We start from the raw sequence: 24,459 nt of genomic DNA on the forward strand, positions 1-24,459 counted from the left end.
GAAATTCACTAAAGTTTCTTCAAATATTCTGTTTAACCTACGTGTGTGTATATGAAACAATAGCGACAATGGGTCGCTAATTGCAATTATTGTTCGAAAAAAGAAACCTGTAATTTGAATGTGGTTTACCAGATGCGTTGGTGGTGTAATGGTCAGCATAGTTGCCTTCCAAGCAGTTGATCCGAGTTCGATTCTCGGCCAACGCACTCTTTTGCAGAATTTTAGCCTAGGTAAGCATGACTGTACTAAACTGTATCATTGCAGTTGGTCAGCATTTAACATTTTAATTATAACATGCAAATAATAGTAATTGTAAAATAATAAAAAAATATAATATATTAATTACAAAAAAATGAATTACTATAATATATACTAATGACAAAGTCAAGTATAATTATATGACTAATGAAAAGTCATTACACTTTCCAGGCTACATATTCCAAAAATATGCAGACTGGACGGTTTACAGTACTCTTGACTTGGCGTTTTTTTTAAATATCCTGCCGGGTCTGCATGAGAATTGCGCCGCGCGCGGCGCTAATTATATCGAAAGAATAAAAATTTAATTAAAATAAAAAAATAATAAATATATTTTTTTATTGAATTACTTATTATTTTATTATTATTGTTTATATTAAAAGTTTCACGGCGCATTGGCGCTTCTGCACTGTAAAGTCGTGAAATGTAAAGAAATGTGAATAAATAAATCGAGGCCTTTGACCAATAGCCGTTTGACCTCCATCTACGTAGATAGCATTGGTATAGTTTATTGGTCGAAGCGCTCGATATAATTCGCGGCGCGTTTATCATGCAGACCCGGCTGGATCTGATCGGCGGTATGTATGGTTAGGCCTTCCTCTTTCAACTCTACTAGGACATATGCACATCTAAACAAACCTGAATAGGTTTGAATTCTTCTTCTATCGTGTGGGTTGTGAGGTCGAGTACCAACCTCATCAACCCTGGTGTCTGGGTTACTATTGAGCCGCCAAAGGCTTCTGACATGGCTCATTTATCGACTACTTACTTACATCAGTAAGTAGTAACCGGGACCAACGGTTTAACGTGCCTTCCGAAGCACGGATCATCTTACTTTCGGACAATCAGGTCGGTGATCAGCCTGTAAAGTCATAACCAAACAAGGGATCAGAAAGTGATTTTTGTGATATGTCCCCACCGGGATTTGAACTCGGGTTCTCCGGATCGTGAGCCCAACGCTCAACCACTGGTCCACGGAGGTCGTCTGGGAGAATTGAATTAATAAAAATAATAAAATAAAATTATCATTAAATCTCTCTGAAGGCAGTTAAAAATGAAATAATTTTATCCATTACAATGATTCTTGAGTACTTTATTAGTCTCAGTTTTAATTGAGTTATCTTAAGAATTTTGCAAATTAAAATACTTATACCGTTAAAATCCGTCATAGCCCTGTTCGGTGAACGCGTGACTTACATCGCAGCCGTTAAGCCGTTGGTCCCGGTTACTACTTACTAATGTAAGTAAGTAAGTAACAGCCTCCGTGGTCTAGTGGTTAGAGCGTTAGGCTCACGATCTGGAGGTCCGGGTTCGATTCCCGATGGGGACATTGTCGAAATCACTTTGTGAGACTGTCCTTTGTTTGGTAAGGACTTTTCAGGCTTGAATCACTGAAAATCCCGGGTCGGGGTCTAAACCACTGAATTGGACTTTTGAGTTTGAATTCATATTTGAATCATAAGTAATTGATATCACTTAGGTTTTCAGTATTTTTAAGACTCTATTACATGGGACTTAAATATAACTAGTTTTTTTTTGACGTGACTTATTGTAGATTTGCCGCAGATTGCATTAACAACTTGGCAGCACAAATGGGGAGCGCTGAAGGCTCCCGTTACAACGTTTAAGACAACAGGCCTGAGGGTGTCCAGTTGTGCGCGAACATCGTCTGAGAGGAAAAATATTTGAAAGAATTAATCGATCCTAGTGGGTCGATAGCGATAAGCGCTGAATGATGGCACATATCTAGCGATGAGTGGTGTATATTTTACTATATTACATCTCTGCCTACCCCTTCGCGTATACAGGCGTGATTCTAAGTTTGTGTTGGTGCAAATAATCTATACTAAACGCTCGCTGTATCGAACATAAGTTCGGTTAAACCGAGACTGCAAGTTTTGCCGCAGTTTACATAGGTACTTGCCAGTTAACAGGCAAGTTACTGTCACTTTAACAATGTTAAGTTACACTTCAGGGATGTACTATGTAATTGTAAACAGTAGCTAAGGGGCTTATTTTTGAATCGTCTTCAACTCACCTATATACTATTTACAGGAAAATTTAAAATCATCTTAGTAGTAGGTAATAATAATAAAAACGTTTATTATTCGGACAAACCACAACACACATTATAAGTACATTTATAATTACCTAAGAATAAAACAAAAACAAACAGAATACAAATGTACATGGGTGCCGCAGTCAAACGAAAAAAGGTCAGGGTTCAGCGATTATTTGCTCAGAGGGCAACACTGATTTTCAACCCCCACCCATTAAAGGACATTAGTGTTTTTTTATGGTGGCTACCCTGTTAAGGATAACGGGAGTGTGTAGGCACTACGAGTTTTTCGCCGCGCGGCAGAAAAGAGCAGCGGCATAATGTCGCATTGTAATATTGCGCCGCTGCGGTGACTCTGCCGTCAAGTGCGCGCAATACAATTTAAAACTGTTTGGTACACTATTACAGTGCGACATTATGTTTATTATATACAGGGTGTTAGTGACATCGTAACGAATACTCAGAGGGATGATTCAGACCATGATTCTGAGTTAATATCAAGTGGAATTTTCCGTCGCAAAATTCATGTTATTTTTTTAGTTTTTTTAAATTATTTTCAATTCTATACTTTTGCGATGGAAAATTCCACTTGATATTAACTCAGAATAATCAGCTGAATCATCCCTCTCAGTATTCGTTACGATGTCACTTACACCCCATACAAGTACATACAGTAGCCATACAAGTAGGTATGGGTGTTAGTGACACTGTAACAAATACTGAAGGGGATGATTCAGACCATGATTCTGAGTCGATATCAAGTGTAATTTCCTGTCGGAGAAGTCATGAAAATTTTAGAGCTTATTTAAATTATTTTCCGTTCCATACTTTTGCGACGGAAAATTCCACTTGATATCAAGTTAGAATCATGGCCTAAATCATACCTCAAAGTTTTCGTTACGATGTCACTAACACCCTGTATATTTACTGCTTATTATTATTCAGTTTGTCAATTCCATATCACGGGCCTATGGAGTCCCGGACTTTTGGAAAGCGTGCGTGGGGCCGAAGCCAACACGTAGAGGCCCCTTAAGACAGTTTAGTCTGAATGTTTGACTGCTTCGGTGTTGTTGCGAATGCTGGGGAGCGATAACGGAGTCCTGAGGATGATTGCCGAGAGGATGGACTCGGCTGTTCTACGTCGCTTTACCGACTTTTTTTTTGCACGTTTTTTTACGCGTAAGTCAGTAAAGGGGCCTAAACTTGTTTATTGCCTATTTACTAACTAACATAGATATTAAGTCTGTGTAACTACTAACATCTTATGGACAATCTTAGTCTGAAATATAAGTATATGTTTTTTAATAAAAAGGTACACCAACAGCTTATATAATAAAATATTAAAGAAAATAAAAGTTACATCAGGAATTAGACTGTTACATAAGCCAAATTTATAGGTACATACAACATATAAACAAAACATATAAGATATTTTATTTTATTATAGACGGAGATACACCACCTATCATGTTGGCCTTTGAAGTGTGGGTGCTTAGTTCATCTTGCAAAGGACGTAACTCTGACTACCCCAATGGTGACATAGTCGTGAGCGTGAGCTTCTATGTCATGTTGTAAACATGTATATTTTTTGTTTCTTTTTCAGCTAGAAACACAGCATAATGGAACGCACGAAATGAGTCGGCTTCTCAGTAATATACGACAAGACTGTGACGTCACTCCCTCTTTATACAGGGTGTGTTGTTGGGATAATATCTTGATGGATTTAAAAAAACACGGTGATAATTCTGTTTTGAGTACGTGTGGCTAATATCATAGCGTCATGGCTTTTCTTGCAGCTACTTTCCACCGGCCATACAGGTTGTAAGAAGCTGCAGTAGTTTCAGGCGGATAAGACATTCGTACGTATCACGTTGTTTCCAGGACATGTGCTCGATTAATGGCAATAGGCTCGCGCCTAACAGATAAACTTGTTAAAATCAATTTAAGATTTTTGAATTTACGTCATTTTGCATGGTGTTATGTCTGAAGAGAAGAAATGACCAGAAACTGCAACAGCAACATATTTTTTCAACCAATGGGACTTAAGCATAACTGGCGAGAACTGGGTGTATTAACCTACAAAATTTTCAGTATGGTGTAACTAACACCCTGTACGATCTCAGCGCTGTAATCTCGCGGACTGTTGGTGTTCCGGTATTTGTTTATTTACTCTACAATTGTAATGGCGGAACGTGGAGCATACTCCATAGCCCACAACGAGAAATAATAAAACCGTGGATTTCCACGGTGACAGATTTGACTGGGTCGAAGAAATAGACACAGGTCATTTTCGAATTTTATTTACGAAATAGGTAACAATGGGTACGACGTTTGACGGCTTTTATTGATGACGTCACAGGACAGTATTTCCATACAAACTCCAAAGAAAACTTTTGTTTTGACATTTCGTACAAAAATATCTCATAGGATTACATTGTCAAGTAGCTTATTATTAATCAAAAAGTGATCCCTAGTTTGGTTAGGACATTACAAGCTGGTCACCTGATTGTCCGATAATAAGATGATCTGTACTGCGGAAGGCACGTTAAACCGTTGGTTTCTCTCGGATTCACTTTAACTGTAACTGTTAGAGGCGTGGTAGTCAGTTGGAAGAACACTTGATACTCTTTGTTGTGCATACTGTGAAGAGAAACATCGTGAGGAAACCCGCAAATAATTTTCGAATGTAAGTATGTGATCGGCCTCCCTTCCCAGGTTGAAAGGTCTGGTGCAGGCAGTCGCTGTGAAAAACCGGCCCTGTCAAAATATTCAAGTGAGCGAACCCTGTCAAAACAGGATAACACTGGGAAGATGATAATAATCCCTAATGGACGTTTCTTTCTTTAATGACTGCAAAAAAATACATGCAACTACTTATTACTTAGTTTACGGTACAAAAATGAAAACAAAAATTTCCAAAAAGAGTGCGTTGGCCGAGAATCGAACTCGGATCAACTGCTTGGAAGGCAACTATGCTGACCATTACACCACCAACGCATGTGTTTAGAGTAACATAAATAAGCAACTTGAACGAACTCAATAATGTAGTTTGTTTTTAATTAATCTGTGTTGTAATCATATTTATTCAGTTGGCACATTGTAAAATGAAATTACATTGTAAGACAGTAAAATAAAATATGGCAGAGGTAAGTATATAAAGGTTTTAAGTTTCATCATCATCAGCCCATTAACGTCCCCACTGCTGGGGCACGGGCCTTCCCTATGGATGGATAGGGAGATCGGGCCTTAAACCATCACGCGGGCTTTAAGTTTACGCGGTTATCATAATTAAAACACATAATAACGGCGGCAAAGAAAGAGGGTAGACAGATATGTCATGAAATTATGGATCTACCTACTCCACTCCAATCTCAACAGTCATCCCGTGATCATTGATCTTGCAACAGTGTCGAAATATCGGGAGTTTCATATCCCTACTTTAAACGCGGTAAGAACCCGTTAAAAAGTGTTATAAGTATATACAGGTGTTAGCCGTAAAAACACCTCCACAAACCCGCATTGGAGCAGCGTGGTGGAGTATGATCCCCCCTCCCCCTCCGGTTGATTGAGGGGAGATGTTTATTAATATTTGTTTCACATGCTAGAAACAAGCTGCATGCTGTGTTTAATTGTGGAAAGTTTATAGTGAAGAAGAAGTAGAATCATGAGCCGAATCATCCCCTCTAGTATTCGTTACTATATCACTTACATCCCGCTACAAGCACGTACGGACACGAGTACTAATATGTAAACACTTTGAAACCGTGTCACATTAACTTTTTCGACAAATTAATCCGTAAGTTTCATTAAATGTCAAATATGATAGTGCGACAGGGTTCTAAAGTCATCATCATCAGCCCATTAACGTCTCCACTGCTGGGACACGGGCCTTCCCTATGTATGAGATCGGGCCTTAAACCATCACGCGGGCCCAGTGCGGATTGATGGTTATTAACGACTGCTAATGCAGCCGGGACCAACGGCTTAACGTGCCTTCCGAAGCACGGAGGAGCTCGAGATGGAAACTGTTTTTTTTTTGTGGTCACCCATCCTATGACCGGCCTTTGCGAAAGTTGCTTAACTTCAACAATCGCAGACCGAGTGCGTTTACCGCTGCGCCACCGAGCTCCTCAAGTTCTAAAGTGGGTACATGATATTGCACATGACTGTACAGTGCCGTGTACGTAGGTATCTATGTAAACGTCAAAAGTTAGGTCTAATCAAGCTGATGACTTGGTCAATAGTAATCTAGATGAAACATACGAATTATCTGACTCTACCTCTCTCTCTCTGACACATGGAGAATGCTATGTGCATCTCTCTCTAACGTCACAGCTGTAGGCTGTAACCAATCGATCGCCTGTAGCCTGCGAAAGTGAAAGATGAATTTGGGGATACGTCCGAAGTTTTATTTTATATAATAATACTTATAAACACAGCCTCCGTGGTCTAGTGGTTAGAGCGTTAGGTTCACGATCTGGAGGTCCGGGTTCGATTCCCGATTTGTCGAAATCACTTTGTGAGCCTGCCCTTTGTTTGGTAAGGACTTTTCAGGCTTGAATCACCTGTTTGTCCGAAAAAGTAAGATGATTCCGTGCTTCGGAGGGCACGTTAAGCCGTTGTTTCCGGCTCAAAAAAAAAGACATACCTAAAATAATAATATGATTATTATATATCAGCGATACCATATCGTCTTGTAGTGAAAATAAGCGCCTTTTTGAAAAATCACATTCAGATGTGAATTTGCCAATAGAATGGCTTCCGGCGGCGGACGACCAGGGGCCTGTTTAATAAAACTTACAATTCTAAATTACAACGACAATTTGATGTTCATTGCGTAGCTAATATGAAACTGCAAAATATTCGTGATCACACACTCCGCAATGTAAATCAAATTGTCATTGTCATTTACAATTGTAAGTTTTATTAAACAGGCCCTTGGTCGGCTTGAAGCGGCTGTTTTAGGGAAGTCTTAAGATAAATCGTGGAACAAATGATGTGTTGTGAAGCGGAGAGCTAATAGTGCATCGCTGAATTGGGTCGTTCCCTCTCGTTAGCGCCAAGTAAAGCTGGCTGGGGTTCACACAGACTGACACAGAGCACGTGCATACATGCACTCACGCCTTTAATCCCCATTGGGGTAGATACGACCGAAAATAATCAAACCAAATCACATCGAATATACTTTATTGCACAATATAAAACATTTACCAACTGGGCTTATTTTACAAATGGGCGGCCTTATTGCTCTGAAGCAATTTCTTCCAGGCAACCACTACCAGGAATCAGCCATAAAAAAAAAACTGAACTTGTAGTAATCAGAATACAATGCATATTTTACTGGGTTAAAGATAAATAGAGCTTGTCTAAGAAGAACAAAATTAAAATCTCATTTTTATTTCTGATTTACTTATTTGATTTTTTCATTGGCTTTTTTTGTATTCAATGTGTTCTCGCAAATAAATTGATTTGATTTGCTAACATATATTTCTGATTTAATGTTCATAAATACTACTTAAAATAATGTAAAAAATTAAGTAATAAAGTATTCGTTGACGGAACCCAGTCTATATCATCCGGACACGCTCTTGCCAAAATCATTATATTTAACGAGAGGTAAACACGGCGTTAAAAAGTTCTCTCTGTAAAAATGAATATTTTGTCATGTCTGCATTTTTTATTTTAATTATCCGGAGTGAGTCGAAATATACAAAAGGACAACCAAAATAAAAAAAAATACTTATATTTGATTGGAACCCCGGTATCGAACTTGCACCAATGAGCCTATAATGGTCGAGCGAACTGTGTCAGTGGAAACTGCAATTAAGATAAATTAATAACTCATTGGTGCAAGTTCGGTTCGGTTCGAGGAGCTCGGTGGCGCAGCGGTAAACGCGCTCGGTCTGCGATTGTTGAAGTTAAGCAACATTCGCAAAGGCCGGTCATAGGATGGGTGACCACAAAAAAAAAGTTTTCATCTCGAGCTCCTCCGTGCTTCGGAAGGCACGTTAAGCTGTTGGTCCCGGCTGCATTAACAGTCGTTAGTAACCACCAATCCGCACTGGGCCCGCGTGGTGGTTTAAGGCCCGATCTCCCTATCCATCCATAGGGAAGGCCCGTGCCCCAGCAGTGGGGACGTTCATGGGCTGGTGATGATGATGTGTGCAAGTTCGGTACTGGGATTCGAACTGGCGCTCCCCTTTTGAGAAGCAAGCCGGTGTGCCACAGAACCACAGTGACTATTTTCACGTCCACTTGAAAACCCCTTAAACATAAGTTCCTTAATACATCTATAAAATGAAATAGGAAGGTATATGATCGAAGGGTACCTACAATACAATCTATTAATTCTTGGCCATCAAAACATCAACCACTTGAATATAATCTCCAAACAATCACTCAAGTGCTTACTTTGAACTCACTATTATTGCTTTTCAAGTGCATATTAACTTATATTTAGCATTTGTTTGATTCAAATGAAATGTATTATGTTTCAAAGTGATTCGGTTTAAAGTGCCTGCGGAAATAATTTAGCAATACGTTTTAAATGATATTGTACATTGCTGTAAACTTTTTAGTAGGCGTTTTTATGTGTTCTTGGGCGTGATAAAGTAATCTTATTTAAAAACATTGAATAAAAGTAACTTCTTTTAGCATTTAGTCCGTCTTCCGTTCAATTCCTACAACATATTTTTCTCTCCGTATCTTTAACTATTGAAGCCTTATTAATTATGACTCTACTAGCGAACCTAGCTTAGTTGTTCCAGTTAATTAAAAAGAAGCAATAATACTCAAGGTGTTTTATATAAAAAAAATACAATCAACTGAAATTGAAATCTTGATTCTTGCAGACACCTCCTAATTTAAAATTGACGTGTGTTCCATAAATTTTATGCCGGGCAATTACCGTCCCTTTTTGAAAATAGGTAACTTTTAAGTCTATTTTAATAAAATTAGATGTTGTGTACTGGAATTAGCACGAATAAGTACCTAAAATCAAAACACATAATAACGGGTTCTTATCGCGTTTAAAATTATATTATTCGAAATATCGGGAGTCTCATATCCCTATTTTAAACGCGGTAAGAACCCTGTAAACTTAAAATCAATTAAGTAGGTACATTGTACTACTTCATCATTTACTTCTTTAGTTCAGACTGTTAGAGGCGGCCAATCAGCTCGCGACACCAAACACTTCAGAACCCCGATACCGACCCCGCCGGCGTAGTCGACGATTTCCCTCAATCAGCGCTTATCGCTATCCGTAATTCTCTCAAATATTTTTCTTCTCAGACGACGCGCCGAGGTTCGCGCCCAACTGGGCACCCTCAGGCCTGTTGTCTTAAACGTTCTTCCGGGAGCCTTCAGCACTCCCCATTTGTCCGGCCAAGTAGTTAATGCCATCTGAAAAATTCTAGTTTAAGTAAATTAAATTAAATTCATCTTTTTAGGGGTACATCTACTTTTTTACAATAAAATATCAGATAATATTTTTAATTTGTCAGAAATTAAATTTAAAGCTCATGTTTAGCTTACCTACTTTAAAATGATAAAAAAGTCTGGTATCTAGTTATTAAATAACTTGTAATGTATACCCTCATTGGTTTTTAAAAGATGTGTTGCTGTTGCAGTTTCTTGTCATTTCTTCTCCTCAGCCATAAATAACATCTTGCGAAATGACGTAAATTCAAAAATGTTACATTGACCTTCAACAAGTTTATCCATGATAATTACGTTAAATAAATGATTCTGATTTCTGCGTCAAATCTACAAAAAGTTACGTCAAAAAAATAAACAGGAATCAGTACCAGTACTTACCTATAACGAATAATCCCGTTAAATGAGCAGAATGACGCAATAAGCACAAAAGAGTCATTCAAACGCATCACTCCATGACGGTAATGATTGAATTATGGACATAATACTGTGGTCTGGTTGTCCGTGCGTTGCGTCATATCCGTATTTCCACTGTTAATGACATTGTAGTGAAATGTTTTGGAAACGTTACATTTCTTTTGTTTCCACTGAATACTTTGAATTTGACACATTGTTTGATATTTTGAACATCGTGTGGAAACCCACATTCACATCATGACCGGAATCATCCCTGACGCTCTGAGCCGAGGTTCGCGCCCAACTGGGCACCCTCAGGCCTGTTGTCTTAAACGTTGTACCGGGTGAGAGCCTTCAGCGCTCCCCATTTGTCCGGCCAAGAAGATAATGCCATCTGCGGCAAATCTACAATAAGTCACGTCAAAAAAAGGAATCATCCCTCAGTATTCGTTACGATGTCACTAACACCCTGTATATACCTAACGATTATGTATACGTTAAATTGTTGTTTACTTCCTCGCTTTTCTTCTATTGTGTAAATACCTTCGAATATTCCAGAAATAACAATGTCTAAGGAATTACGTGTCAATGGCGACTATTGATAACGGAAATGAAATTAATTGTTGGATTCATATCGTTCAAGATAGCGAAACTAATTTATTGAATGTCACGGTAATTGTAATTTATATTATTATTATTTTTTTATATTCTTAATACATACGTGCGTAAAAAAATGCGAGAAATGCATTTTCGGAGGTATGTGGCCTAACCTGTATTGGGACAATCAGGTGATCAGCTTGTAATGTTCTAACTAAACTAGGGATCATCATCATCATCATCAGCCCATTAACGTCCCCACTGCTGGGGCACGGGCCTTCCCTATGGATGGATAGGGAGATCGGGCCTTACTTTTTTTTTGTGGTCACCCATCCAATGACCGGCCTTTGCTAAAGTTGCTTTACTTCAACAATCGCAGACCGAGCGCGTTAACCGCTGCGCCACAGAGCTTCTCGAACTACTAGGGATCACAAAGTGATTTTTGTGATGTGTCCCCACCGGGATTTGAACCCGGGACCGCCGGATTGTGAGCCCAACGCTCAAACCACTAAACCACCTAGGCGTTTAGGGATAACGGGTGGGAGTGTATGTGTGAATGTATGTACATAACATAAACTGCCTATATACGTCCCACTGCTGGGCACAGGCCTCCCCTCAATCAACCGGAGGGGGTATGGAGCATACTCCACCACGCTGCTCCACTGCGGGTTGGTGGAGGTGTTTTTACGGCTAATAGCCGGAACCAACGGCTTAACGTGCCCTCCGAAGCACGGAATCATCTTACTTTTTCGGACAATCAGGTGATTCAAGCCTGAAAAGTCCTTACCAAACAAAGGACAGTCTCACAAAGTGATTTCGACAATGTCGCCATCGGGAATCGAACCCGGACCTTCAGATCGTGAGCCTAACGCTCTAACCACTAGACCACGGAGGCTGTTACACTGTGAATGTATGTATGAGAGTAAAAAAAGTGTTCAACTGCTTTTACCCCTGCATGTTGTGATTAAGTCTTTTTTCTTTTATTTAATGACTTTTAAATAAGTTTGTTATGCCAATCCCATCGATAGTTTAAGGTTTGTTAACATATCCTTCCTTTGTCCTGTTAGAATAACAGCAGGACAAAAATACAATAAGAAAACTCCGGGTTCGAACCCCGATGACACTAAAATCGTGTATAAAGCGTGTATAAAAAAAGAAAAGAAAAACATACAATTTCACAGTTTATTTAAAACACCTTAAATTCGAACTGTTTTAAGTACATTAAAATACAAATATTTAAATTTATACCTAAATCCTAATTCGTATGGCAACACATGAATATTTTGTAACGTTTTATTTTATTAAATAAATTCATTAAAGTCTTCCATACAACTTTTTAATCTATATACAAACTTAATACTGTATGTATATACATAACATTCACTAGGTATAACAAGGTTTTAATATAATATATTTTGTATACTTTTAGAAAACATTTAAGGCACCTTTTTAGCACCAAAAGGTTTAAGATTTTTTTTTCTATACAATATTTAATTTTGGCCATGTATTTTAATGGTTATTAACCAATATAATGTTTATATTCTGCATAATAAAAAATAAAATATATATTTTATAGTATTTATTATTATCTCTGTCACTGGCACCATTGTGATTCAAAATATATTTGAAAATTCTTGTCAAATATTGTTTCCTTACGCGTAAATTGCAATCGTTATGCAGCCATACATACTTATTTTAGGAATTTATTTATAATCAAGACAGTGATCATAATACAGACAAGTCTTATTCTCTATCAACAACATATTTACAATAATATCATAAGAAAAGATGCCTACATATTTTGTATGGAAAAAGGTCAAAGAAGAAAAATTAGCTGCCGAAAAAAAATGGCTGTATACTGTTACCGTTTTATGCAGTTAACGTACAGTTGGTAGAACACATCAGTCAGAATTGAAGAAGAACTCCATTTAATTTGCTTTTTGTCAGTTCCAACCATCATCAATAAGTAGGTCTTTGAATTTCTGCATGGCAAAAATGACAAGATCTCAATAAGCACTGAAAAGATTTGCATACGGTTTTGATCCGCATTTCTTTAACACTAAATGATAATAACAGTTCTACTCAGAAGAACTAGGTCGTATTATATAAATTATTTTTTAGAAACTAATTTCGTTGCTTGTTTATCTGACACTAACTTAAAAGCCACGCTCTTGTCGGTGTAGCATTCTCCATGCTACTTTTTTAGGGAAAAATAGGGCAGTGGTTTTCCTCTTACCTTCCGCTACTCTGTCTGACGCGAGTGGGATGGCGCCAGAGTAGTCTATTTCAAAGCCGTACTAGGACTCCTGTCCTCTGCTTCTCTATAGTACTGATAGTTACTGATTAAGTACTGATGTTTTGTCAACTACACGAAAACTGCTTAAAATCTTATATTTTAGTCTGGCTGCTATTATAATACCTGATAAAAGTAAGACACAAAATACATGTCCATATCTATTAAAATCTAAAGTAAGTAATTTCACAATTGCTGTGAAATTCAGATCGTCATTTGTGATGAAAAGAAAGTGTGGGAAGATACTTAATAATGCAACTATAATACTGAAGGAAGACATACTAAGGCACTCAACGTTGAATTCATAAAACTATCAACATTGAAAGGAGCTTCTACAACGACCTATCTTATAATCATCACAGTAACATATTATAAACAATGATCATCAGTGATGACTACGTTATCAATGGTGACCACTAACCACGTTATCAGTGATGACCACATCATCAACAACGATCATTTCATCAACGGTGATCACGTCATCAATTAAGCTCAACATTCTCGTCTACTCTACAACACACGCTGACTTCACGTCTAAAATTTTAAGCCTAAATTAAAACTTGTTAATACTATCGATTAATGCACAAAGACTCGACGTATCTCGGGTCCATTTCGTCTATTTCCCTGCCTTTAGTCTCAGGTACGAATAGGACTACGAATAATAAACCTAGTACTGATATTCCAGCATAAAGCCAGAATAATCCATATAATCCTATTAGTCCCTGGAAGTCAGCTTTTGTTTTCACGTTTAAGAACCCACACAAATGGCTGAATGACGTCGCTAAGGCACTACCAGTACTTCTGTATTCCAAAGGGAACAATTCTCCTATCAAAAGAGAAGATATAGGACTGATGCCTAGAGAAAAGGCTATGGTGAACGTCAATACACAGATTAAAGGGATCCAATCGTAAGCACCTACGTCTGTATTGGCGATGTCTGAAGTGTTTCGAAAGACATCGTCGTAGTAGAGGTAAGAACCAAAGCCAGCTAAAGCGATAGACATCATGACTCCGCTAACAAGGAGTAGAGGTAACCTTCCTACGTGGTCTATAAGCATTCCTGATAGGCATGAGGCCAATAACTGGACTACACTGGTAGCTATAGCGCCTCCATGAGGGTTCATCATTTTAAATGTCTTCTTGAAAAGTGGTACAGCGTAGAAGTTGAAGACATGAGCTCCAGTGAATTTCTGGAAGAACATAAGTCCGCAAGTGATCAAAACTGGTCTTGTCAATCTCTTAGAGAAGAGAACTTTAAGCTTGCTGGTTTTGCCGTCATGATACTGCTTGCTGGCCAAGATGTTTGTCCTGATTGTAGCCAGTTCTTGTCTGATGTCGGCTTCAGGTCCCCGAAGCCATTGCAGCGCTTCAGCCGCTTTCTCCTCCTTTCCTCTCAGGAGAAGAGAGGATGGAGTCTCAGGAATGAAGAGGAGAGCGAAGAATAGTAGAACGGGAGCAGTGGCAACGACCAAGGCGAGGTGGTACCAGTTTAGGTAGGCTCCAACGGAGAAGGATATAAGGATTCCGATCTGGTTCAGGATCTTGAGAACTGAACTCAGGCAACCTCGGATTTCTGGTAGTGCGATTTCTGTTACGTAGACCTGGGGACAAGGGAAAAGAAACTATTATTTACATATTATGAAATTGAGGCGATGGAAAAGCTTTTTAAAAGGATTACAAATACCAATATACTTTATTGCACCAAAATAAAAAGAAATACCTAGTTACAAAAAGACTCTTTTCTAGGTATATGGCAAAATGGCGGCCTTATCTATGGCAAATGGCATTCAATCAACGTTTGGCCATATCGTTAATGCAGGCGGTGTAAAAAATGCGAATAGTCGATTAATTTCTTAGGGTCAAAATTATTTACCTAATCTACGTATAAGTACTATCAATATGGAAAATTTTTCAATTACATTGATTCATCGATTATAACATCAACCAAGTTTTAAATATAATAGACTCCAGCGCCACTACCGGTATGACTGCCAACGTTTGGCCTTATCATGACATGTAATCATGCATTTAGTTGCTCATATCGTTAAACATTTTGTGTTCATTGATATGCCCAAACTATCACACACATCATGATATGGCCAACGAATGATATTCTATCTCATGAAATGTGGCCATTTCATGAAATGATCAATTCTAAGATCTGGATACGAATAATAAGAATAAGAATAAAATAAATTTATTGCCAGTAACAATTTACATTAGCTATATAAACTAAGTACTTAATTATGAATATTGCGAATACGGGCAAAAGGAAATGGCTCAGCTTGTGCTGCCATGGAGCCATGTTATGGTGCCATCCAGCGCTGGTTTTCAGTCATTTCCTCTATATACGACATACGATACGACACATACAACAGAACATAAACTCGCGTCAATTGCCCTCCGGGGTAAACTGTTAAATGTATTTAGATCTAGAATATTCCTACAATTAGTTTGTATATTTATAATGAGCATCTTTAAAGGCTCGACGAAATCTGAGACTTGCGCTATACTGAAATGAATAACGAATGCCAAACAAAAAATGTTAATCAACATGGCTAGTTTGTTTTCTAAACACCACTTCAGATCTATACACTACTTTGTCATAACTTATACAACGAAGAAAGAGACTTATCGTTATCGACCCACTAGAGTCGATTAATTCCTTCAAATATTCTTCCTCTCAGACACCGTCCTGAGCCGGGGTTCGCGTCCCAAACCCTCACACCCTCACCCTCAGGCCTACCTTCGAGGAGCTCGGTGGCGCAGCGGTTAACGCGCTCGGTCTCGGTAACTTTCGCAAAGGCCGGTCATAGGATGGGTGACACGTTAAGCCGTTGGTCCCGGCTGCATTAGCAGTCGTTAATAACCATCAATCCGCACTGTGCCCGCGTGATGGTTTAAGGCCCGATCTCCCTATCCACCCATAGGGAAGGCCTGTGCCCCAGCAGTTAGGTTAGGTTAGGGACGTTAAAGGGCTAATGATGATGATTCTTTGATTCACTCATTCATTTTAAAATAACATTTGTCAATCATCCGTCCCTTTCCTTTTCGGTGGATAAGAAAATGACAGGTATAACTTAAAATAAAATTAGGAGGTGTCTACAGGAATAGGGGCCATTGTCTGCTTTTTTTTAAATTGTTCTTTCGTGTACTTTAGTTTTGTCTGCCTATAGCTTAATAAAACTCTGAGGTAATAAAACTCTTTTTACATGAGTTTTACTGCCGGGGAATTTGCCCAAAGTGGGAAAATTCCCGGGAACAGCGCATCTCTGCATGTAACCCTCTCTCTTGGCAAGTGTTCCGAATGCCACCACGACATCCGATCCATGATATTTTATTCTACAACGTTTTAAACCAATTTTATTGTATCTTTTATATTTTCGCGCGGACAGAAATAGAATTACATTCTTTAAAAACCGTTTTGTACTGCGGCAGTGGACTTGCGGGGAACAAAATGGAAAAAAAAGTTTAACTACATGAATAGTCGTTACATGAGCCATGTCAGGGGCCTTTGGCGGCTGAATAATAACCCTGACACCAGAGTTGATGAGGTTGGTAATTCACCTCACAACCCACACCATAGAAGAAGACTAAGTATATGAGTCTTTTAAACGAATAATCTTTTATTGTCATAAATAAATAAGTGTTACAAAAAGCACATGTCATTGCTTAAAAACTAGATATTAATTACATTTAAAATTAGTCAAATAGCCCGCCTCGGAGCATACCCGGCCCGGCTCAAATGTACCCATCACGCTGGCCGCGTTGCCGCGTTGGATGGCCAGCGAGATGTGCTGAGCCAGGTATGATCCGGAGCGGGGGTCGCCACCACGATCTCGCAGACGTCGCCCTAGTTTTGATGAGTCTTTTTATTTTTTTTATGAGATGTATATAAGCTCACGATTATATTCCCATTGGGGTAGTTAGAGGTACATCCATCGCAAGATGAACTAAGTACAGTCATGAGCAATATAATGTACCCACTTTAGGACTCTGTCGTACTAACATATTTGACATTTAGTGAGACTTACAGTTCAATTTGTCAAAAAAGTTAATGTGACATGGTACCAAAGAGTATACATATTAATGCTCGTGACCGTACCCACACCTATACCAACGTGAGCCGTATCGCCGTCTAAGTATATAACGATCGAGCCAACTGTGTTACTGAAAAAAGTTACATTGGAAATGGCCCCGGTTCCACACACCTCCTAATTTTATTTTAAGTTATACTCGTCATTTTCTTATCCGCCGAAAAGGAAGCTCGACCTCTATTACATGGGACTTAAACATAGCTGGTGCCAATTGGATGTATATACTATTCACCTCAGCCTACCCCTTTCGGGAGACAGGCGTGATGTTATGTATGTTATCGTGTTAGCAGCCTTAACTAGCGCAGGACAAACAGCTAGTTCTATTTAGGTTAATGTCAAAGAAAAACTAGATATAAAATACACGCCTATATTGGGATACTTGATTTCATCTTGGTTTGTAGGTCTCCGTTAGATGTAAATAAATAAACAGGATAGGCGAGATTCTGCATCATCTCCCTAGAGTTATCCTGCTCTCACTGGGTCCGCTTACCTAACCTGAAGATTTGATAGGTCCGGTTTTTTGTGACCGTCTCGGATTGGCCGGTCACTCTGGCCTGGCATATTTTAAGGCCGTGTTTCCATTGACGCGGAGATGGGCGGTGAAGAGCGGAGATGTGCGGATTTGACCAATCACAGCGTTCGAGAGAGCGAAAAACGAAGACGCTCTGTCACTCTCTCCCTCACGGTGATTGCTCGATTACTGCACATCTCCGCTCATCTCCGCACAGCCCCGCGTCAATGGAAACGCAGCCTAAGTTTACAAAGTGAAATACGTTGGAAGCTCAAATGTAGGTGGCAGCACTGTTGAGTGTTCATAAATTTTGACAGTTCTCCATACAGTCCAGCTAAAATTCGTGATAAATTCCTATAAAGTTTTGAGCAACGTGGAGTGTATCCCGTCTGAAGGGTGAGTTACGAAAAAAAAGCCATCAGTTGGAAAAATATATAAAAATCATAAAAATTGTAAGTAAATCTTTTACTAAAAGTACAAAATATCCTTGCAAAGTAAATATAAAAACATTGGTCGTGGGTAATTTTATTTTACGAAATGGCAACGTAGTGTGGGATGACGTCAGCTGGGCTAACCTTGAAATGTTAGCTGTCACTTTTGAGCATACCAGCCGTGTCTGCATGACAACCGCGCCAAGCGCAGCGTGTATTATATTGAGCGCTTCAACCAATAAACGATACGAATTCTACTCGTATCTATGTAGATGGACGTCAAACGGTTATTGGTCGAAGGTCTCGATATAATTCGCACCGCGCGCGACGCTGTTACCGTGCAGAGCCTAGTGGTCTTCTTATACGATAGAACACTCAACAGTAGCGACACCTGATGGGAGAAATAGGCAATTAATTATCCTCTTTGTCCCGGGGACATAATAGGTTCGCAAAGGTGAACGCCTGTACGGTCACGAGCATTAATATGTGTACACTTTAGTACCATGTCACATTAACTTTTTTAACAAATTAAACCGTAAGTCTCATTAAATGTCAAATATGATAGTGCGACAGGGTTCTAAAGTGGGTACACGATATTGCTCACGCATGACTGTATGTCTACTCCTTTCCCGTGTTGTTCTTTACTAGCTAGCTAGTCGAAGCCCCCTAAGCCTTAGTTTATAGGTGCTTACAGCTTTTTTGTACGACTTGCGCGCTTTTGTTAGCTCACCGACAAAATGCATTTCCGTCTGGCAACCAAGTTCCTATAGTAACTTAACTACTTCAAGTTAAAAGCATTGTAATGCTAACTAGAATGGTGTTAAATGTGTATTTTTTACGATCCCACAACAACACTGTGGCTTTAAGAAAACTTCTTTCGCATCTCGGCAAATACTTCAGCTAAACTGGGGGCAAAACAAATGAAGACTTACGGCAACCGTCTCACTGCTAGCTATGAAGAGCTAAGATAAATATTTGTATATAGAATTAAAAAGGGATATTGTAATTATCTTGATTCCTTTTATGTTCAAAAAACCAAATGGCTCTTACATTCCGACGACAATCCGAACATAGACAATCACCTTAGTTTTTTAAAAACTTCCTTCCGTCCCATTCATTAACCAACCTACATTAATTGTAACTCACTATAACTGTTGTATCCGATCTGCTCCAGTGGGATTATTCGGGTACTTTTCAATGAAGATGCCTCAATTCAGTTTAAAGATGTTTTCTTGCTAATTTAAGATGGTTTTAACATAAGAAGTTTAATAAAAAGTTAGATACATAAAAACATGCGTCGACGTCACAAGATGAAGATTAGAAGTATTTGTTTTATCTGTCAAATTCAAATGACAGCCACCGCGCGCTCGCCGCAAACGCCAAACTCGTTTTATTGAGCGCCAACAATAACTCGTACCATAAACAACCAAATCCCCATTCATTGTCCTTCCATAATATGATCTCTTACTTTGTACTCGCTTTGGTACATTTATTAGATTACTTTATTTTATATTCGGCTGTTTTACGTTTTTATACTTAAGCCAACTTAAAGGGAAACGAAATAATACCTACAATATCACATAAAATACAATAAATGACAATTATCAATTTAAATATTATTTATTTTGTTCTGTGTGCAAAAAATTGTCCCACTGCCGGGCACATGCCTCCCCTCAATCAACCGGAGGGGTTATGGAGCATACTCCTTAACGTGCCCCCGACGCACGGAATCATTTTGTACGAACACATGGTCGCAATGAAACATTTATATTTCTATTTCTATTTCATCTTGCTTTTTTGTACAATCAAGTGATTCAAGCTTGCAATATCTTTACCAAATAAAGGACAGTCTCACAAAGTGATTTCGGAAATGTCTCATAGGGAATCGAACCCGGGCCTCCAGATTGTGAGCCTAACGGCTTAACCACTAGACCACGGAGGCTGTGTGCAATAAACGAATAAATATATTTATATTTATTTAAATAAGCCAATGCCTTCGGACAAGTCTGGGGCCAAGAGCATCAAAAGTCAAAAAAAAAAATAGTTTCATCAGAAGATTGTGATATTGGAAATGTCGCTGCCTTTTTATTATTGTCGTACTTACCAGCTAGCTTGTTGCATCGTTGTGCTAGCTGATAGTGGAAGAACTGCCTAAAGCCCGAGGTTCCATACAAACCCAGGGAACCTCTGTTCGCGTTGTTCTAAGTAAAAGGAGGCATAATACACGTTTTATGGGATAACAGCCTCTAAACCGCTTGCTCAGTTAGCTGTTAAACATTGAGACACACTGCAGGAATGGTTGGACAAAATTGATTCCATGATAAAACAACAAATATTCCCCTATTCCCTGTAGTCTTAGGCCAGGCGCGCACTACGACTTTTTCGCCGCGCGGCAGAAAAAAGCAGCGGCATAATGTCGCTCTGTAATACTGCACTAAACAGTTTTAAATTGTATTGCGCGCACTTGACGGCAGAGCCGCCGCAGCGGCGCAGTATTACAGTGCGACATTATGCCGCTGCTCTGTTCTGGCGCGCGGCGAAAAACTCATAGTGCGCGCCTGGCCTTACCGAGTAGTCTTACCAGTTGAATTGCTTCGATGTGGCCATTTTAACCCCCCCAGCTTTTTTTGTAGGCTTTCGTGCCCCACTGCTGGGCAAAATGAGCGAGAGAGAGAAGGGAATTGTGGAATGACAGGGAAATGGGGGATGGTTGTTTTTAAAAGAGGAAAACGTAGAAGACTATAAAAGGTTAAAAATAAACAAAGGTAAAGAAAGAATAATCGTTTCCTTCATGCCCTATTCCATAATTTTTGGGAAACTCACCTGCTTTTCCATTTCTTTCTATCCGAAGAAGAAGTTGGCCAACCTATCCGTCCGTATGTCACGTATGTATGTCTAGTTGTTTTTGTTAAACCACTAGTTTCTAATAACGATCTTTTGTGTAGCGATGTATGTGCGAAAATTTACTTTTTCCTCATATAGGTACACGTATTAGAATTGATTGATTGGTGGGAGTGGAATAATGATTGCTTGTTTTGCGTTAGGTGAACTTTACTTTTTTTCGTCTTTTCTTGTCTGTGACAGTTTTATTACGGATTCTATAGACGAAAAATTTCACAAGTACAGGAGGATGATTCGGTGGTGTAATTGTAAACACAATTGTTCCGACTTGACAGAGCCATTATCATGCACAAATCCTGGAAACTACGTGATATCATATAAACAGTCTATATACGTCCCACTGTTGGGCACAGGCCTCCCCTTAATCAACCGGAAGGGGTAATACAACGAAACTACGACGATACCACGTGATATCAATTATCTATAATCCAAACATGAATTCAAACTCAAAGTCCTCAATCAACGGGAGTATAAATTACAATAAAATGTTTTGTTTTATTTATATTAATAAAATTGTTATGGTTATAATGAATAAAATGTGAGAATGGGAAACTACGATCCATCAATAGGTAGCAGAATCGATTTAAAACAATGATGTTTTAAAAACATTAGGAATTTATTTCACACAGAATCTAAACTGAGAATTCTAATTATTTTTAAACTTCAAAGTACTTATTATTTGTTTTCTATTTGGTTCTATGATGGAAACAGTGGTTTAAACAGCGGAGTGAAGAAAGAAACAGTGGAGAAGCAATGTGATAATAGAGATATGTGGGATCGTCGGGCGAGAATTAAACACGTTAGCACCTTTAACACTTTTTTTTATTTTTTCTTCTTAACTAGCACGCAGACATTACACTTTCTAATTGAAAATATTAACAATTAACGCAGATCAAAAAATAACACCCTTCCACCTCGACTCTCACCCAACGTCTCTTTTTAAAAATCAGTCAGTCATCTCAATCCGTTCACACCGTTCATTTCAAGTCACTCATCCATCTTTTCTTTATTCGTCTTCGTTCAGAAATCAACATTCAGCCTCTTACTTATCCCACACTCGGCCGTCCTGAACAATGTCTGCCCTCAGACACACCCATACACATGCTACAATAATACACTTAACAACTTTACTTTACAACTTTTACTTTACTTAAACAATAACTATCACAACATAATATCACAACACCTCACACAAAATCTTTCATCCAACTTCTTACACTTTCACATATAACCTCACAAAACAATCTTATCACCTTATATACCTATCAACTTACATACACATACACCTTATCACACTGTACATTATAACTCCTTACACATTTTATACAGTCTTATGTTTTTAACCATATACAAAATTAAATGTAAGTTTATGTTTTAGAGTACTATAAATGCAAACAAATTGTAGTAATTATCATAATATTACTAACAAAACAGTAAATTCTTTAAACACTAAAGTATGACATAAAAGTATTATAGCTTTTTTAAATAACAAAACAATGTTGTAGTCTTAACTACATAAACTATTTTTATGTTATAAGTAAACTTTTCTTAAATTTAAAAAAAATAGACCTTATCACTTAAGTCTTATCATTATAGGAACTGTTTACAAGTAAGTATATAATTTATAACTGAACAACCATTGGTAAGTACCTATTATCTAGTGACTTTCTTTTAATAGTGTTAAATAATAAAAAGAAATTACAAAAAAAAACCGACATTCATCCCTTTCATACTGTATAGTAAATTGTGAAAACCTGGAACAAAAAAACATAATTAAATTTTACATTTACCTAAAATATGGTGTTTAATTTCTCTCCCATTTCTTCATATACTCTGCACATGTAGTGGTTTTCTTAGGTCCTTCACCAGTATCTGTTATCTTCTCTACATTGTATCTATCATTTCCATTTATTCCTGTTATCTTGTAGGGTCCCAAATATTTTGCTTTTAGTTTCATAGCTGTTCCAAACTGTGTTCTTTTAATAGCAACTAAATCTCCTATTTTATACTTTGTGCTGTCTTTTCTTTTCTTATCAAAATTTCTTCTATTTTCTTCTTGTATGTTTAGTATTTGTTCTTTAGCTCTTTTCCTTGTTTCTTCCCTCTGTTCTATAAAATTACTAATATATTCTTCTTTTAACATATCTATAAGCTGTAGGTCTTCTTTCTGTCTCATTTTAACTCCAGTAAGTAGTTCAAATGGTGTTGTTTTTATGCTTCTATGGTAGGTGCTATTTAAAGCTCTCTGTAGTTTACTAGTATGCTTATACCAGTGTGATGGATCTTCAATGTTCATCTTGGTAAGTACTGATATTATTGTACGGTGAATACGCTCCACTTGTCCGTTTCCTCTTGGCACTCCTGTAGTTATTTTACAGTGTTCAATTTCTTCATTAGTGCAGTACTCTTCAAAATCCTTACTAGTGAATGCTGTACCCCTGTCACTGACAATTCTAACTGGATTTCCAAATGTCTGTTGTAAAATCAATAGTTTTTCAATAGTTTCCTTAGATGTTACTGTTTTCACTGGAAAAATCCAAACAAATTTTGTAAATCCATCCACAACAGTCAATATATGGTTATATTTCTTCTTAGTTTCTGCTAGAGGGCCAATATGGTCCACATGTAATGTGTGTAATGGTCCATTTTCTTTATTTAGTGGATGTAGAAATCCCTCTTGCTTTCCCTCTTTCCTGTTTCCTAAAATACAAGGTACACATGCTGATATAAACTCAGTTATTTTCCTTTCTAGGTTATCTATGTAGTAGTCTTTTCTAATCAATTCCATAGTCTTCTTTTTTGCAAAATGACCATTTTCATGAGCTCTTCTTATGATTTCATTTTCCATCTTCCTGGGAACCACTAATGCCTGATCTGGTCCTTTACATAGTAAGCCTTGATGTAGATAGTAGTCATTATATGATTTTCCTTGTGTCAGTACGTCTTTAATTGCCTTCAAACCATCATCACTTTCTTGGGCACACTGTAGCTCCTTGTGTAGGTCTGTTGTTGTAACAGCAACATATGGAATACGACTTAATGCATCAGTATGTCGCATTTTTATACCACTTCGATGTTCAATAGTAAAATCATAGTCTTGGAGTAACAGAATCCAACGTGCAACTCTTGTAGACATAGCCAAATCTTTCTTGTTCAATGTCATTTGAAAGGCTTTACAATCTGTGACTATCTTGAAACATATTCCATGTAGGTAGTGCCTGAATTTCTTGACGCCTTCTATGATGGCTAAAGCCTCTAGCTCATAGCTTGTGTACTTGCTTTCTGCTTCTGTTGTTCTTCGACTCATGTAATGAACTGGATGCAACTCTCCATCTTCATTGCACTTTTGCATCAATATAGCTGAGTAAGCTGTACAAGAAGCATCGGTATGTAATTCTGTGATCGCCGTGGGATCATATATTCTTAGTACTGGATCATTTCCTAATTTTTCTTTGAGAGTTCTAAAAACTTGTTTATGT

The 24,459-nt window shown here is 38.1% G+C and overlaps 1 protein-coding gene and 2 non-coding genes across 5 annotated transcripts in view; 1 reads left to right on the top strand and 2 right to left on the bottom strand.

Annotated features, from left to right (window-relative positions):
- The first annotated feature begins 134 nt into the window (after window positions 1-134).
- Trnag-ucc (transfer RNA glycine (anticodon UCC)) lies at window positions 135-206 on the top strand. The gene has a single exon. It is a non-coding gene; the product is annotated as a tRNA-Gly (tRNA).
- A 5,036-nt stretch (window positions 207-5,242) lies between these two features.
- Trnag-ucc (transfer RNA glycine (anticodon UCC)) lies at window positions 5,243-5,314 on the bottom strand. The gene has a single exon. It is a non-coding gene; the product is annotated as a tRNA-Gly (tRNA).
- Window positions 5,315-11,915: 6,601 nt separating this feature from the next.
- LOC126377545 (facilitated trehalose transporter Tret1-like) overlaps window positions 11,916-24,459 on the bottom strand; it is a 124,768-nt gene continuing 112,224 nt past the window's right edge. For all 3 annotated transcript variants that reach the window (XM_050025339.1, XM_050025337.1, XM_050025338.1), the window contains one exon: window positions 11,916-14,641. In XM_050025339.1, coding sequence (XP_049881296.1) covers window positions 13,610-14,641 — 1,032 coding nt within the window. In that variant the 3' untranslated portion in view covers window positions 11,916-13,609. The remainder of the gene's footprint in view (window positions 14,642-24,459) is intronic.

This window comes from Pectinophora gossypiella, chromosome 23, assembly GCF_024362695.1.
Source record: "Pectinophora gossypiella chromosome 23, ilPecGoss1.1, whole genome shotgun sequence".
NCBI classification, from domain to species: Eukaryota; Metazoa; Arthropoda; class Insecta; order Lepidoptera; family Gelechiidae; genus Pectinophora; species Pectinophora gossypiella.